The sequence below is a fragment of the Mycteria americana genome, chromosome 6 (assembly GCF_035582795.1).
Source record: "Mycteria americana isolate JAX WOST 10 ecotype Jacksonville Zoo and Gardens chromosome 6, USCA_MyAme_1.0, whole genome shotgun sequence".
NCBI classification, from domain to species: domain Eukaryota; kingdom Metazoa; phylum Chordata; class Aves; order Ciconiiformes; family Ciconiidae; genus Mycteria; species Mycteria americana.
The window spans coordinates 5,628,264-5,646,349 of NC_134370.1; the positions used below are offsets into that span (position 1 = coordinate 5,628,264).

Here is an 18,086-nt window from a genome sequence, read left to right on the forward strand (position 1 = left end):
ATATTGATTTTAGAGGAAAATGCAAGACAGGTAGGTAGTGCTGAATAGCATAAGGCACAGTACCTGACCCCTGCAGACATCCTCCATGCAGCAGTAGCATCCAAACAGCCATCACCATGGGACTCATGTTAAGCAGGTTCCCTGTAACGCTGATAAAACATGTTTCAGAATTTATAAGCACGTGCATTTAAAGGGGTGTGCGCTGCAGTTTGACCAGCCGTATTTTTTTTAAAGAAGTTAGTAATTTCGTACAATGGAGATACTTTTAACTTTTAAAAACATTCTTTTAATTTTTTTTGGCAAGGGTTTATTTATAATACCTTGATTTTTCGGTTACCTTAATTATTGTTTGCAGCCCTTCTCTTCTATGGGACCAGTGGTTAAACCCTCCCCTTGGCATATCCAATGGCAACCACTGGCCCAAAAGGAGCCAGCAGCATGCAGCCAGGGACAAAATTAGTGATGCCAAGAGAAAAATGATGGCAGACTTTTTTCCACCTCTCAGTTTCTCTACTGTCCCGAAGTAGAGCTGGGAGTGGTTGTGTTCCCCCATCCCCTGGTCACCCCAGCCCACGTCCGTGGTGGTGGCTCTGCCCGGGGTCCATCGGGGTTGCTCTGTGGGCTGAGAAGGTTACAGGGATTTGCAGCACCTCCCGCCCTGGTCCACTTGTGCTGTCCAGGAGCCTGGACAGGGCGAGCCCCAGCAAGGAAATCCCTGTCTGGGGAACCTCTCGGGGCAGGGGTACCACGAGTGAGCTGAGGTCTTAGCACTATGCTCCCATGGCTCACACATCCAGGCCCTGGGCACCAGAGTGCCTGCAGCTGTAAACATTACTGGGGCAATGGACTGCCTTATCTACTAGGAAACAAAATGCTTTTTTTCAAAATGCAATGCCAGAAACCCCTCAAGCCTGTACAAATTCTAGCCTGTATTTCAAACAGTTAATTTTCAGCTTGGTCTGTAAGTGTCATCCCAGCTGTCATACTTCACAGCCTTCGGGAAGCATCTCATGTGACGCCTGGATTAATCCTTGCAGTGTTGGCAGACAGTAGTCCACTTGTCTTCCTCAACAATGCATTCCTTAGAGAAATCCAGTGAACTTTTTAAACAAAGAAGGCTTGTTTCGCACTGGCAAGGCTCAGATCAAGTGTTTACTCTACATGCACAGTGTGCAGCTTTCAAATGCACTCTGCCCAAGCTGCCCAGGAGCTTGAAAAGAAACTGAAGCAACAGGTTTTGGCCACCTTCCTGTAACTGAGGCTTCACAGTTGGCTTTCTGAGCCTAGACTAGGGACGGCAGAATCCAGCATTTTGGAAAGAAGGCCTGGCTTCACTACATTAATATTAAGTCATGCTCCTTACCACCTCTTTGCATGGGAGAACAGAGCCTTCACATCAGCGTAACTCCATTTTCATCATATCTCATGCAAAAAAGCTCTGCTCGAATCCAGGCTTAGCAATGGAAGATGGTGGTAACTAATGCCAAAGGCCTCAGAAACACCTCAACATCCCCAGATGAACCTGTGTATAGACCTTTTAGAACCAGATTAAGTCCAGCAAATGAGCAGCTCTCAGGTCAGGATCCTTTTGTGCTAGCAACTGGTCAGGCACAGAAGAAAATTTAGTCTTTGTACTGAGTGCCTAATTTTATTCAGTGTCTAAACTAAAAAGCAATAAGCAGAAGGGATGAGGGAGATAAGGCAAGGAGTAACAAGATCTTGACATGCACTTGACTTGCATGGTAGGAGCAGGGATGAGAAGGGAGGAAAAAGAAGCAAGAAAGGAAAAAGTCATATGGAAAAAACATAAGAACATGTAAAAAACATATAAAACATAAAAACATCCCCATCACCAGTAGATGGGTTTCTCCTGGGCTTTCATCCCCATCCTAGCAGATGGATTTCAGCCTCCAAGGCTACTAGGCAACACTCATCTGACTGCAACTGTTCAAAACCCACATTTTATCTATTCTATTTAGACACTCGCCCACCCACAGAAAACTTCCTTAGACTCAACAAGTTTGCATGACTATGTCTGAGGACAAAATACAGCCCTCACAGTCTTCATAAAGAAAGAGGAGGAAAGAGAGAAGCCATCTCTCTGAGACTATAGTTTCTGAAAACTGAAAAAAAAACCCAAAAAAGAAGACAGCATTCATTCAAACTTGACAGGCTCTTTAGAACAGCAGCAGTCCAATTAATTTCTACATTACAGCCTGTGACTAATTCACTTCTTTCAGAAAGAATACGGAAAAATCTGCTTGGATATGTACCAGCTGACTCAAGGCAAAAGAGGTGATCCAAGTGTTTTTCTAGGAAATGAAAACAAATCTCACTCGCAGTGAACCAGCTGGGGTCACTGACAAGTTTCCTCAGCTAGGTTCGATTTTGTTAAAATATTCTTTTTGTGTCATAGTTCTTGAGCCTGAGATAGAAAATCTCCTAAAATACACATGCTTCTGTGAGAATTTTAATATCTCCTTAGTTTTTCCCAGCTAGATATAAACTGCCAAAACAAATAAAAATTAAATTTAAAAACTCCATGCAAATAAAAGGAAACTACCAAAATAAAGAAAAAAATAAGGAAAATCTCTTCTCCTTGTAACATAAGGCATTTAACAGCAATTGTGCGAAAAATTGTACAAAAAATTGTGCTTGGGTTCAGGCATGCTGGACAGCAAAGGACTGCAATTCTTTTTATCTTGAACTTGTCACAAACAAAGGGCAGTGGTGGGTCAGTCTCACAAAATTCCTTTGCTTTTTCTTCTGAGTTTATTAAGCGTGGTGGACAATTCAGCAACCCAGCTGCAGTGGCTGTCTGCCTGATTTCCCATTCAAGGTAGATTCTAGTGCAATCCTGTTAAAAAAGCTTGCCCATGGTTGGTGTGTCTGATGGAGTTATTTAAAAAAATAAAATTATCAGTCAAATGAAAGTGATCTCCAGAATATATGCATTTAGTTATTTAATTGGAATGTGGTGCAAGCGTTCAGTCTCAGGCATTAAAGGACACCTAAGTCAGAACTGTGAGCAGAAGGTTATGCTTAGCTACTTAATTCAGCTTGATGTCAGTGAATATCTGTGGGCTTCTATGGCAAGGCATAGGGAGAAAGTAATAAAAAGAAGAAAAACTGTGTTTCTTACCCATGTCCTGCAAACCCGAATTAGCTATTATTTTAGTCTCAATCTGCAAAACAGGGGGATTTGTTATTAACCACTGGAAAATGAATCTACTTGTGAGCTATGGGATCTAGAAACAAAACAATGTTTATTTATACCCAATTATAAATATTTTTATAGTATGTTCCTGGGAAGGAGGACTACAGAGTTGAATTATCTGCTTCATACTCCAAAATTAGAATAGAAACATAAACAGGACACCAAAGCACAGGAAATTCAGCATGCAAACAGCCAAACAAGAACTTTGTTTCTGAGCTTTGCTTTAACCCCAATACTAGCCAAATAGGTTGCATGATAACACTGGGAACAGCATAATGGCAGGAACTGATAGAGTCTGTATGATTTGTTTACCAAAAAAGGTGTATGTATTTGAAACCAAATTGCTATGGATCCTTTCTCTTTCCATGAAAAAAACCTTCTCAAGTGCCCCTTCAGGGAAGTTGTTCAGGGATGTGTAGTTTTGTCGGAGTTAAGAACACTTGCGGCTACATGGTCTAGATGTATGTGCTGTAATTCAGTCATTATCCTCTCCCAACACAGCTCACACTACACAGGTTGACACTTCCAAAGCATTTTAGCATGATGTTGCAAACAGCACGTGGAGTTGGTGCTGAGATTGTCAGTTAAGTACATTCTACTGAGTGAGCGAATACGTACTACATGGTTGAGTAGTGACAGACACACTAGGAAGAAATTAAATAATCTAATACCGAAGTCAGACAGTCATTCACAGCAAAAACCTGCCGAGTGAAGGTTGGTGTGTCTTCTCTGAGGGTGGAGGAGGTGACAACAACAAGCCTAACTGCAGCCTCCATAAAGCTCATTTAAAAAGAGCAAAGGCAGTGGCCTCCACACACTCCTGGTTCGTGACATCCTTGTGTTTGCAGGCACTAGCCTTCACGATGTGGTTGGCACTGATCCCACACAAAATGAATAAATGAGAAAACAAAACAAAACACCAAATAGAACAATTTTAGTTTATATTTTGGCTTTAATTCTCTGTATTTTCAACTAGGACATGAAAGACAAAAATCCCAGACCTTGCTTTTCATGTTTCTATGCACCATTGGTAAATGTTTATGTGGGATTTGGCTGTTTGCATTTCCAGCATATTTCAGCCTGATATATGAATGTGCACAACACACCCTGAAAGGCTGCGTAAGTCCTGAGAAGCCAAAGTCCTCACAACCACAAAGCATATAACCATGGAAAAAAAGAAATTAAATAATTTTATTGTGATCAGCAACCAATAGTATTAAAAATTGAACAAAACTCTTCTTTCTCAAAAGGAGGTGTGAACTGTCTTTCAACATTTAAATGACGTATTGGTGAGACCTGAAATGTTTCCTGACTGAGATTTAATCTCTTGGGTGAGATTTACAGTTTTGTCTGGTTTAGGATGTATGTCAATGGGAAGGCTTCCAATTGATTTGACAAGCCTTTAAATCAGATTGTGTGGTTCAGCCTTAAATATTGCAAACAGAACACCTTTAATGGCTCAGTATCTTTTGAATTTGGATTTATTTAATCTAGAGAAGCAAAAACTTAATGGAAGAAACATCAATCTTCAAACAGGTAAAATGCACCTAAAGAGAAAGGGCAGAAAATGACTCCCCATGGCTAGGAGGGACAGGGCAAGAACTAAGGGGCTTGAATGGCAACAGTGAAAAATCGAAGGTAGGCATTGTGAAAAGCCTTTTCAACGATGATGCTAATTTCAATAGTGAGTCTCATTAAGCATGAGGAGAGATTGCCCAGGCAAGTTAGGGAAACATCTGTTGCAGGGATGTTGGGCTGAGGTGGTGGTGCTGAGGGTGCAGAGGAAGCTTCAGCTAATGTGCTTTTGGATGCTCTGGGTGAACAGTGGTGCCCGTGGCCGAAGAGGAGGTGGCACGGGGGAGGCTGGCATGGAGGATGGAGGCAGCAGCAGAGGCCTAGCGGCTGTGTGGGAAACAGGCCGTGGTGTTCATGGGGACAAGTGCCACAATGTGGAGTGAGAAGGAGACCAAGGCTATAGTAGGGATCTCAGGAGCAGGTATGTGTCATGAGAAGATAACAGAAATGACAGGAGAGAAAAGAGAAACTTTTCATTGCACTAAAATTACACTAAAATGATTGAACTTTTTCTAGACCTCTCAGGGCATGATGATTTTTGTGCTCTGTTGCTCCTTATCTTTGCAAATACATCTGTCATCAATGAGGAACCAAGAAGTCTTGCAAGGCCTTCTCTGGGAGGTTTGGACATTTGTTTTACCTTTGCTGCTAGATTTTATTTTACTTTTTACCCACCCTTTACAGTTTAACTCCATTAAAATGCCTTTCTGTAGCCACACACACAGAGGTGTGCCCAACACTCATACAAAACAGACATAAAACACACCTCTTCACAGCAGTATGTAGAAGTGTTTCAAAATACAACTGATAGGCAGAAAGTCAAATACTGGAGGGAAAGCTTTCTCTCTAATAACATGGAGAAACATACTGGCTGGAGAAGACAGTTATTCCTCACTGGCACGTAGGGGAAGCTCCTGTCACCTTTCCTGAGGTCCTCATCTTTGGTGATGCTGTGGGAACAGCAGCAGATGCGGGACCTGCTTAGATGGGAGAGGATGCTAGGGACTCAGTCAGCCATGTGCTTTGGAGGGAACACAGGGATGGGGGAAATGCGGATAGACAGGTCCTTAGGAGTCCCCTGAACAATGTGGGTAATTTTGCTTTTGTGTGTGACACCAGGAGAAAGTAATGGAAGCCAAAAGAAAAGGCATTTCTGAATCAAGAGTCGGCAATCTGGCTTCCTAGGGACAGATAATTTCTGTAAATTTGTATGTGCAGAAAGAAGAAGAACTAGCTCATTCCTTTTGAAGCCTGCATTAAGATATTTAGAAATTCCCTATGTAGTATTTCAGAAGCAGGGGCTCAGTCCATCGCTTGGCGAATCTTTAATCCAACAGACCACACTCTTCAACACAGTAAAACATTAATTTGGACTTTAATCACAGAGACATTAATTTGAAAGACAGAATAGAATTATTGCTTTGTAAACGTTCCTTCCTTTGATTTTAAATTACACTCCTTACATAACAGATTACTTTCACTTGGAAATCTCTGCATTTTATAAATAAGCACAGATCCATTATTATTTCAATAAGAAAATTAGCATTAAAAACAATACTCAAAATAATTAGAACATTGTATAGCCACAATTCCAGATGCCATGGTAAGATCAATTTTTACATTTCCTTTCCAGACATGGCCTATTACTTCTCCCCAAATTAAATCTTCCTCCCTTTTAATAAACCTTGAAATATTTATTAATGCCTCATTCATATTTTCTCTCCAACTCACAAAATTTCGAGGCATTAGATAAATGGTCTTAGAAGGATGTGAGAAGTGAATTAAAGAGGAGAAAAATGATATAATGATTGTATCAAACAACTTGTGACATGAACGTTGGAATTATTTCTTAATCGTTTGAAAGGTGTTAGGATTACAAAGTTCTTTTAAAGCATTGTAACAGGCTAGGATTCATTGTAGGTAAGGATATCACAGCTTCTTACAAATGGCATATACGTGACTGTCGTCAGTGAAGCATTTTGGCGGCTCATAATGTATGATGTTTGCCCTGTAGTCATTGAGTGGATGGTTATGACCTTTGATCTCACATTACCCCATGCAAAAGTGGTTTCTTCAGCGCAGGTCTCACAAGAAAACCGACAAGAACAAAAACAACAACTGCCAGGATAGCAACAGCAGCAACGACCGGTGTGAGGGGATTATCACCAGCAGCAGGAACCGCCTGGGGAGGAGGCACGGAAGAGTCCAGCCCTGCGAGTGAAGGCAGAGGGGGTTTTGGTCTCAATATATTAAAGATCAGGGCACAAAGAGCTGCTGCGTTAGAAGGGATGGTTCCCAGATCAGAGTCAGAAATAAGCTAACTTCTTACAGATTCATTGTTTTAAACTATTTGAACAGGCTATTAGCAGGGATGACAACTTAACTAAGCAAACTTCATAAGCAGAAGACAACTGACGGAATTAAATGTTTCTCAAGAAGGCTGGGAGTTTGCTCGCAGCTGGCCATCACGTTACACAGTCAGACTGGAGCTAATTAGTTCAATGGAATTATAGCACTAAAATGGGTTACACGCTACCTCTCCTTTGGGACAGCCAAAGCAGTTATACTTTTTATACATGCAGGTGAAAACAGGGTGTTTGCAAGGTGTTGAAAGAAGAAGAGATTTGTAGACATTTGGGTCAGCCAAGCAATCCCTTCCTTTTTACGGCGAAGTTAGCAAAAGCAGATTTCAGTGACAGATGTCAGAAATGCAGATCTATGGCTGTTCTTGAAGCCTGAAGTAGTCTTAGAGTAAATATGAGAGAAATTTATTTGACTTTACCAGTATTCCTACTCTGAGCACCCACTTCTCGACGCTGAAGTGGTCCAACAGTCACATTCACTTTTTCCGTGGCAGAACTTGTATCTCTCTTGGACCTATTAATACAGCCCTGGTAGCAGCGGGAGGAATAGTCACCGAGCCTGCACACCACCAGCTCACACTGCAGGTAGACTAACGTATGGCGGCTAATGAACTCAAAGGCATTAAATTTGAACCGAGCAAAGTGGCTGTAGGGGGAGTAGTATGTGGCATAGGAAGAATCTCTAACACATCTAGAAAGAAATGAAACAGAGAATTAGTCTTCATGGATACACACATGTACATTCCTGCAAAAATACAATAGATTAAAACAAATTTATATCATAGCCAGGTACTAAGAAGACAGTGGGATAAAAATGCAACTTTTATAGCATAGTACAGACTTTTAAAATATAGACTTATTTAAGTCCTATGAAGAAGCTAGAGCATTGGCAACTCTTTTTTTTTCCAAGAGAAAGAGACTATAAGTGGTGAAGAGGGGAGAACAGACTCTTACTAATGTCTGTGCTATACGAGACATAAAAAAATGAGTCAATGCTTAACCTGGTTTTACTAAAATTTTTAATGCCTAGGACGATAGATTCCTGCTGCCAGTTCTCACTATCTCATCTCATCTGCCTCACTCCCACTACTTTGAATTTTGCATATAGGACAAGAATGAAGTAAATGAAATGAAATGTTTGTAAGGTCTAAATGTCATTTCTTGTTTCCAGGCTCATACTGTAAAAATAAAAAATCAAAGACCCCTTTTAACATTCTGTTGATAATGAGATCTAAACCAATTCAGACTGGCTCTATTCTTTTAAATAAATGCAGAAAGGGTATTAAAACTGTGCTTCTAACGACTTGAGAAAGCTCTTACCCATTCTTGATTATATCATAGGTCAGAGTGTTAAAATCATGAGGATCAGGTGATGCCACACATGTGTCCACAAACACGATCAGATTTGGGTCAGAGCTGTGAAGATAAGCTTGAAGGTACAAATTTTGGTTCAAGTCAATGTAGTACGGGGAGTCGTGCACTTGCCGCAAGAATGATGAGGAATCATAAAAAGTGATGTTCATGTCATATCTTCCAAACTGATTTTCATTCACGTCTACAGTATCCTCAGCAACATACATTATTTGCATCCATGTGTTCTGTAGCATTTTGCAACTGATATGTAAGTGAATATTCTTTTTCCTCTTGATTATGTTCCCGGAAGATATAACTTTGATTGTGTTGGAATAGTTGATTGTATCAACGTTCTCCTGTTTAACATGTAATTTAAAATAAGGAATTGCATTTTTGTCACATTCCATGTTCTAAGCTTTGATAGAGTAATATGCAATTTAAAAATGTAGATTCATCTTAAACTCTTTAAACCAAGAAGCTTGATGTTGGTCTTTTTTACTCAAACATTGTAAATAAACTTGCTGAAGTATGTAATTAAACAGAAATCAGTGGAGAAAAAGTCTTTGTTAAATCCAAGGCAGAGCCAACTCATTGAACATCTGTACAAAACACCAATCACGTAGTACACAGTCATCCCAAACCTGCATGGCACAAGGCAAACCTTACAAGACTACGTCTACTTTAAATCACGGAAAGTTCATATAACTTCCTCCCATGCTTTCCTCCCTAGAAGCTCATTTCTATTAAGCATGGGGATTCCCTAAGGCATGGAAAGCTAAAGCACTAAAAAACTCCCGGTCTTTTTGGTTCACTTCTTAGCACTGTGGACCACAATGGCCCTTTCATGACTCTTTTCAAAGCAGGTCCTGCAATTCGGTGTGCACAATGGTGAGCGTACCTCTCGTATTGTCCCACAGCCGTTGTAGGGAATGTTGAATATAACCTCGTGTGATGTGACTGTTGGTTTACAGCGATTGTCATTCAGGGTGACCATCTGCGCCGAGTAGCCTTGAGACTGGAGATAGTCTCTGCTAACCACTGCATGCATGTAGTCTGGCAAGCACAGAAGGGCTGGTAGAAGAAGAAGATACAATATATTAGTGACTTCAAGAATTTTTTAATGATTAAAGGTTCTAATTGAACCAAATGTTGTTTTTTTCTTAATTTAGAAGGTAGGCAGTTCGCACACCAACCCATCGTATTTCACACACATTGTTTCATTTCCCTAACATCTTTAAATATACACAAATATTTATTTGCGAACAAAAGCAATAAACAGGCTTGTCTGTTGAGAAACACTGACTGGGAACTTACTAGTGTTGTGATCTGCTGGAATGGAGGAGTAGTGAGCCTGAAACCCTCTGAAGGTGTATCTAGAATCACTGTGAAAGCGAACGGTCATCATGTTTGAAGAGGATACGTATGTGGGAAAGGAACCAGAACAAAGTCTCCCAAGAAGCGGGGAAGAGTGTGGAGGCCCGTCATAGACTTCAATGTAGTCATACTGGCATCTGCCGCTTTGCATCCTGGTGAACAAACATCAGCACGTTGTCAAATGCATTTCAGAAACTCTGATTTAACTGCCTAACAAGTGATAAAATCTTTCAGCACTCAAAGTTTTCAGGGCAGAGGTATTATTCGTTTTGTATGTAGCTGTAGCAGAAAATCGTGAGCAGAAAATTCTACAGTAATCCAGAATTTGTTCTGGTCTTCCAACTGCTGGATGTTATTGAAAGTATCTTTAAAATTGGGAAGGTTGCCTGTTTCAAATAAGTTTTCAAAATTTTCAAGTTAGTTTTGACTTTGTTATTTGCCCAGGGAATCAATGTTTTACTTACACAATATCTCTAAACGTGAGCATAATACGGAAATTGTTCTCTACTTGTATTTCCCACACACAGTCAGCGTTGTTTGGATAACTTCCAGGGTAGAATGGACTTTGCAGTGTCCCAGAGGAATTTGAGATTGAGCTACCACAAAAATAAGGTGCTGCAGAAAGAAACAGAAGACAATTTACTTACAGTAATCTCTACAAAACTGTACTTGAGCTGTATGTGTCTCATCCAGGTCTCCCTTCTGACTGGAGGTGATATTCTGTATGACCCAAATCAAAACAAATATTTGTTTTTGCTTTATGTTTACTTTCATGTCAGATTTGGGATTCCCTGTCACATCCATGGTGTAGAGACCACCCTCTTCAGGCTGGGCTGATTACACCTTGATGCTTTCTGCTCTGGTCTCTCCTTTCTGCAGTCGAGGTCTGATTCTGGGAGGTGTCATGACAGTCAAAATGGAAGTACCTTCCAGAACACACAACGTCCCCTCAGTTACTCTGCTGCTTCTCTTTATTCCCCTAAGGACTTTGGAGGATAAATAAGTTGCAAGTCTTCTAGAAAACTGTAATTTTATGGTCTCAGACTGAAATAAGCACTCCAGGCTGCTGGCCCAAGTCTTAAATATATCTCATTTCTCCTATAAGCATAGCTGCAAAAAGCTTTCATGTTCCTGCCAGCATGAATGACATATAATTCTTATGTTAAACACACAGATAATCCTAAAAGTTTCCTTATAGGAAGGTGAGCACAAGCTCTGAACTTAATTCCTACAAGATGTGACACATGAAGGCAACACGCCCCATTTTATATTCCTGCACAGGGTCACCCCCCAGTGCAGCACACTCCTCCCTGCCTCAGGATTTTGGGATTCTTGGGCTATTCCAAGCTTGGGAGCATCAGCTGTACCCAGACACTGCTCTTTCCTCTGATCAGACCGGACGGGCTCTCAGGCATCTTCACTTTTGTACTATTTTCTACTGTGAATGGTCAAGCTCTAAATCTAAAATCTGCTTTCTAATGCAAAAATAGCAGGCTGAAGACCATAACAGCTCTAGTAAGCAGAAGAGCAAAACCTACACATTGCAATACTTGAACACCACCCTGCCAATACTGATGAATGTGGTTAAAAGTTAGAGATTTCGACAGCACTTCCTAAGCCTTGTCCCAGCTGAACAGCCCAGTGATGAAATGGCTTGCCCACAGCCAATTGGCATAAATGCGAAATAAGCATCACTGAAATGCAAGGGGGTGTCACAGCCTGTCTGAGAGTTATCATGCAAGTTTAAAGTGATATTGCCATAGAAACAAAAATAAAATTTAAAAAAGCCCACAAATGAAAAAGGTGAGAAGAGCCACAGAAGACCATTACCTGATGGAGGCGTTGGGGTCACCAGAGCAACTGTGGATGTGGAGAAAGTAGAGCCACAAGTGAGACGTGTTGCTCAGGAGAAGGGTGCTGGGGAGCAGACATGGCCCCACTTTGGGGCATAGGGTACCACAATGGGGATTGCGGGTAGGAGGGGACGGGAACACAGGGGGCTGGGGAGAGAGGAATATGAGCTCCAAGGGAGAGCCGGTTGCCTCCGCTGCCCACACACCTGCACAGATGACGCTGGCGTCCTCCACGTGCCCGCAGTTGTGCACGCCCCAGCCGTTGTGCCTGCACGTCTGGAGGGAGGGCTCGTCCCCACGGCACCGCACGTTGTCCAGGAAGATGGGTCCGGAGCCGCGGCCAAAGCGCGCACTTCCTGGGGCGGCCGTGGCCTCGCCGCAGCCCAGCTGCTGGCACACCACCTGGGCATCCTTCAGGTCCCACCAGTCGTCACACACCGTCCCCCAGCTGCTGCCATTGTACACCTCCACGCGGCCCTCGCAGCCGTTCCTCCCACCGGACAGCCGCAGGCGGGCACCTGGGATGCGGCACATGGCACCAGGTCAGGGTTCCGCCAGCCCGGCGCCTGCGATCCCCACCTCCCGGGCTGTTTTGGAGATTTGGCTGCAGTGACCGTGAGCTGGGGTGGCATAGACCCGAAGGGACTAGGGGAGGGCAGTGGCTGAGCAAAGACCCTGGGTATGCAGAAGGCAGATTGGCCCTGCCCAGGGACCTGCTGGGGCGTCCGTGGGAGCTGCCTGGGGGCAGAGGTGCTTGGAGCATGGGGGCATTTGTAGAAAAACCCTTTGCACACCTTGAGTGTGGTCCAACCCTGAGGGGGACCGCTCATGCACCCTGGAGATGTCACGGGCAGAGGGGAGCAGCAGCCCTGCACCGGGCAGGCGCAGGCCAGCATGTCCGCCCTCCTCTCCTCTGGTGCCGGGCTGGGGCTCGCTGGAAGGCTGGGACTAAGCTGGGTGGGCACAAATTACCTGTTGCGTACGGCCATTCAGTAGGAGGGGCTGGATGCGCAGCTGCAAGGAAGAAGATGGCGTGAATGAAAGGGCAGCGAATGCAGCAGGCTCGTGACAATGGACATGGCAACAGCAATGGCAATGGCAATGGCAATGGCAATGGACATGGACATGGACATGGACATGGAAATGCAAGGCTGGAGCACTAATGGGTGAAGAGAGAGTGGAGCTCTGTGCTGCCATTCCCCCTCCAGTCACCAGCCTGGCACGTCCCCGGTGCTGCCCCACCCTCCCCACACCGCCATCCCACAGTCCTGCTCTTTGCCTGTGCACCATGGTGAGGCACATGGGTTAGGGTCCCTCCACCCCAGCACCCTGCAGTCCCCAGACGGGCCCCTCCAGCAGGAAGCCTGCATGGTTGCTGCAAGGCCAAGGATGGGACTGGTGGGCGTGAATTACCTGTTGAATACGGCCAGCCTGTGGTGGGTGCTGAAGCTACGGATGAAAGTGAGAATTAGTTGTCAACGAAAAATGTTCTGAACACAGTCAGCGCATGTCATGCAGCCCGAATTAGCCTGTCTTCAAGGAGCCCCTGTTGTATGGCACTTCACATCATGTGGAGGTCTTTCATTCAGTTGAAATGACCATCATGACTCCTCTGTTTCACACAGGCCTGGAACCGAGGCCAAAGCATGCACCGCCTGGGACGGCCATGGGCTGGCCACAGCCCAGCTGCTGGCACACCACCTGGGCATCGCTCAGGTCCCACAAGTCGTCGCACACCGTCCCCCAGCTGCTGCCATTGCAGACCTCCAACGCGGCCCTTGCAGCCGTTCCTCCCGCCGGACAGCCGCAGGTGCGTGCAGGGTTGAGGCCCATGGCACCAGGTCAGGGTCCCGCCAGCTCGGGGCACTGGGGTGTTTTTAGAGAAACCCTTTGCACACCTTGAGTGTGGCCCATCCCCTGAATGGGACCACTCCTGCACCCTGGAGGTGTTTGAGTGCATGGGACCTGAGAGGGTGCCTGCAAGGGTGGTGGCCACCGTGTCGTGACGTTGCAACACCACGGCCATGCCCTGACAGCAGGGCAGCAACCTGCATCCTGGTCTGCCCTGGCTGGCGTACGGGATCGAGGGAAGGGATTACTCCCATCCACTTGGCACTTGCTGCCCCAGAGCCAGGAGCCGCGGGGTGGCTGACAGAGCAGGGCTCGGACCTGTCACCACTGCAGCCGCCCTTCTGCAGCAGCTCAGCTCCTCGCCAGCAGCAGCCCCCAAACGCCATGGCACCTCGCCACGGGCAGAGGGGAGCAGCGGCCTTGCACCGGGCAGGCGCAGGCCAGCACGTCCGCCCTCCTCTCCTCTTGTGCCTGGCTCGAGCTTGCTGCGAGGCTGGGAACAAGCTGGGTGGGCACAAATTACCTGTTGCGTACGGCCATTCAGTAGGAGGGGCTGGATGTGTACCTGCAAGGAAGAAGATGGCGTGAATGAAAGGGTAGCGAATGTAGCAGGCTCGTGACAATGGATGGACATGGACATGGACATGGAAGTGCAAGGCTGGAGCACTAATGGGTGAAGGGAGTGTGGAGCTCTGTGCTGCCATTCCCCCTCCAGACACCAGCCTGGCATGTCCCCGGTGCACCCCCACCCTCCCCACACCACGATCCCTCAACCCTGCTCTTTGCCCACGCACTGAACACCTACACCTGTGATCGTGGAGAGCCCGCTGTGCCCTCTGTGTGCAGAAACGGGGCTTTTGCATGACATTTGCTTCCAGCACCAGGCAGCAAAAGCCCCCAACGTTGCTGCTGCGCCCCGGCTGTACAGAGGGAGGTAAGCACAGCTGCTCCCAAGGGAGGGCACCGAAAGTCGCCTGGTGGGATGTGCGGGAGAGCCGGAGGCCTCTGCTGCCCACGCACCTGCACAGATGACGCTGGCGTCCTCCCCGTGCCCGCAGTTGTGCACGCCCCAGCCGTTGTGCCTGCACGTCTGGAGGGAGGGCTCGTCCCCACGGCACCGCACGTTGTCCAGGAAGATGGGTCCGGAGCCGCGGCCAAAGCGCGCACTTCCTGGGGCGGCCGTGGCCTCGCCGCAGCCCAGCTGCTGGCACACCACCTGGGCATCCTTCAGGTCCCACCAGTCGTCACACACCGTCCCCCAGCTGCTGCCATTGTACACCTCCACGCGGCCCTCGCAGCCGTTCCTCCCACCGGACAGCCGCAGGCGGGCACCTGGGATGCGGCACATGGCACCAGGTCAGGGTCCCGCCAGCCCGGCGCCTGCGATCCCCACCTCCCGGGCTGTTTTGGAGATTTGGCTGCAGTGACCGTGAGCTGGGGTGGCATAGACCCGAAGGGACTAGGGGAGGGCAGTGGCTGAGCAAAGACCCTGGGTATGCAGAAGGCAGATTGGCCCTGCCCAGGGACCTGCTGGGGCGTCCGTGGGAGCTGCCTGGGGGCAGAGGTGCTTGGAGCATGGGGGCATTTGTAGAAAAACCCTTTGCACACCTTGAGTGTGGTCCAACCCTGAGGGGGACCGCTCATGCACCCTGGAGATGTCACGGGCAGAGGGGAGCAGCAGCCCTGCACCGGGCAGGCGCAGGCCAGCATGTCCGCCCTCGTCTCCTCTGGTGCCGGGCTGGGGCTCGCTGGAAGGCTGGGACTAAGCTGGGTGGGCACAAATTACCTGTTGCGTACGGCCATTCAGTAGGAGGGGCTGGATGCGCAGCTGCAAGGAAGAAGATGGCGTGAATGAAAGGGCAGCGAATGCAGCAGGCTCATGACAATGGACATGGCAACAGCAATGGCAATGGGCATGGACATGGACATGGACATGGAGATGGACATGCAAGGCTGGAGCACTAATGGGTGAAGAGAGAGTGGAGCTCTGTGCTGCCATTCCCCCTCCAGACACCAGCCTGGCACGTCCCCGGTGCTGCCCCACCCTCCCCACACCGCCATCCCACAGTCCTGCTCTTTGCCTGTGCACCATGGTGAGGCACATGGGTTAGGGTCCCTCCACCCCAGCACCCTGCAGTCCCCAGATGGGCCCCTCCAGCAGGAAGCCTGCATGGTTGCTGCAAGGCCAAGGATGGGACTGGTGGGCGTGAATTACCTGTTGAATACGGCCAGCCTGTGGTGGGTGCTGAAGCTATGGATGAAAGTGAGAATTAGTTGTCAACGAAAAACGTTCTGAACACAGTCAGCGCATGTCATGCAGCCCGAATTAGCCTGTCTTCAAGGAGCCCCTGTTGTATGGCACTTCACATCATGTGGAGGTCTTTCATTCAGTTGAAATGACCATCATGACTCCTCTGTTTCACACAGGCCTGGAACCGAGGCCAAAGCATGCACCGCCTGGGACGGCCATGGGCTGGCCACAGCCCAGCTGCTGGCACACCACCTGGGCATCGCTCAGGTCCCACAAGTCGTCGCACACCGTCCCCCAGCTGCTGCCATTGCAGACCTCCAACGCGGCCCTTGCAGCCGTTCCTCCCGCCGGACAGCCGCAGGTGCGTGCAGGGTTGAGGCCCATGGCACCAGGTCAGGGTCCCGCCAGCTCGGGGCACTGGGGTGTTTTTAGAGAAACCCTTTGCACACCTTGAGTGTGGCCCATCCCCTGAATGGGACCACTCCTGCACCCTGGAGGTGTTTGAGTGCATGGGACCTGAGAGGGTGCCTGCAAGGGTGGTGGCCACCGTGTCGTGACGTTGCAACACCACGGCCATGCCCTGACAGCAGGGCAGCAACCTGCATCCTGGTCTGCCCTGGCTGGCGTACGGGATCGAGGGAAGGGATTACTCCCATCCACTTGGCACTTGCTGCCCCAGAGCCAGGAGCCGCGGGGTGGCTGACAGAGCAGGGCTCGGACCTGTCACCACTGCAGCCGCCCTTCTGCAGCAGCTCAGCTCCTCGCCAGCAGCAGCCCCCAAACGCCATGGCACCTCGCCACGGGCAGAGGGGAGCAGCGGCCTTGCACCGGGCAGGCGCAGGCCAGCACGTCCGCCCTCCTCTCCTCTTGTGCCTGGCTCGAGCTTGCTGCGAGGCTGGGAACAAGCTGGGTGGGCACAAATTACCTGTTGCGTACGGCCATTCAGTAGGAGGGGCTGGATGTGTACCTGCAAGGAAGAAGATGGCGTGAATGAAAGGGTAGCGAATGTAGCAGGCTCGTGACAATGGATGGACATGGACATGGACATGGAAGTGCAAGGCTGGAGCACTAATGGGTGAAGGGAGTGTGGAGCTCTGTGCTGCCATTCCCCCTCCAGACACCAGCCTGGCATGTCCCCGGTGCACCCCCACCCTCCCCACACCACGATCCCTCAACCCTGCTCTTTGCCCACGCACTGAACACCTACACCTGTGATCGTGGAGAGCCCGCTGTGCCCTCTGTGTGCAGAAACGGGGCTTTTGCATGACATTTGCTTCCAGCACCAGGCAGCAAAAGCCCCCAACGTTGCTGCTGCGCCCCGGCTGTACAGAGGGAGGTAAGCACAGCTGCTCCCAAGGGAGGGCACCGAAAGTCGCCTGGTGGGATGTGCGGGAGAGCCGGAGGCCTCTGCTGCCCACGCACCTGCACAGATGACGCTGGCGTCCTCCCCGTGCCCGCAGTTGTGCACGCCCCAGCCGTTGTGCCTGCACGTCTGGAGGGAGGGCTCGTCCCCACGGCACCGCACGTTGTCCAGGAAGATGGGTCCGGAGCCGCGGCCAAAGCGCGCACTTCCTGGGGCGGCCGTGGCCTCGCCGCAGCCCAGCTGCTGGCACACCACCTGGGCATCCTTCAGGTCCCACCAGTCGTCACACACCGTCCCCCAGCTGCTGCCATTGTACACCTCCACGCGGCCCTCGCAGCCGTTCCTCCCACCGGACAGCCGCAGGCGGGCACCTGGGATGCGGCACATGGCACCAGGTCAGGGTCCCGCCAGCCCGGCGCCTGCGATCCCCACCTCCCGGGCTGTTTTGGAGATTTGGCTGCAGTGACCGTGAGCTGGGGTGGCATAGACCCGAAGGGACTAGGGGAGGGCAGTGGCTGAGCAAAGACCCTGGGTATGCAGAAGGCAGATTGGCCCTGCCCAGGGACCTGCTGGGGCGTCCGTGGGAGCTGCCTGGGGGCAGAGGTGCTTGGAGCATGGGGGCATTTGTAGAAAAACCCTTTGCACACCTTGAGTGTGGTCCAACCCTGAGGGGGACCGCTCATGCACCCTGGAGATGTCACGGGCAGAGGGGAGCAGCAGCCCTGCACCGGGCAGGCGCAGGCCAGCATGTCCGCCCTCGTCTCCTCTGGTGCCGGGCTGGGGCTCGCTGGAAGGCTGGGACTAAGCTGGGTGGGCACAAATTACCTGTTGTGTACGGCCATTCAGTAGGAGGGGCTGGATGCGCAGCTGCAAGGAAGAAGATGGC

The 18,086-nt window shown here is 48.7% G+C and overlaps 1 protein-coding gene across 1 annotated transcript in view; it reads right to left on the reverse strand.

Annotated features, from left to right (window-relative positions):
• DMBT1 (deleted in malignant brain tumors 1) overlaps positions 1–18,086 on the reverse strand; it is a 99,895-nt gene that overhangs the window by 17,325 nt on the left and 64,484 nt on the right. Inside the window, 24 exon segments of the mRNA XM_075506576.1 lie at positions 64–141; positions 3,143–3,185; positions 5,661–5,769; positions 6,841–7,003; positions 7,575–7,846; positions 8,476–8,864; positions 9,407–9,579; positions 9,823–10,034; positions 10,347–10,497; positions 11,713–11,742; positions 11,942–12,253; positions 12,547–12,688; positions 12,806–12,894; positions 13,149–13,184; positions 13,437–13,804; positions 13,905–14,151; positions 14,607–14,918; positions 15,212–15,353; positions 15,471–15,547; positions 15,802–15,837; positions 16,090–16,457; positions 16,558–16,804; positions 17,260–17,571; positions 17,865–18,006. Of these exon segments, the coding sequence (XP_075362691.1) occupies positions 64–141; positions 3,143–3,185; positions 5,661–5,769; positions 6,841–7,003; positions 7,575–7,846; positions 8,476–8,864; positions 9,407–9,579; positions 9,823–10,034; positions 10,347–10,497; positions 11,713–11,742; positions 11,942–12,253; positions 12,547–12,688; positions 12,806–12,894; positions 13,149–13,184; positions 13,437–13,804; positions 13,905–14,151; positions 14,607–14,918; positions 15,212–15,353; positions 15,471–15,547; positions 15,802–15,837; positions 16,090–16,457; positions 16,558–16,804; positions 17,260–17,571; positions 17,865–18,006 (4,450 nt within the window).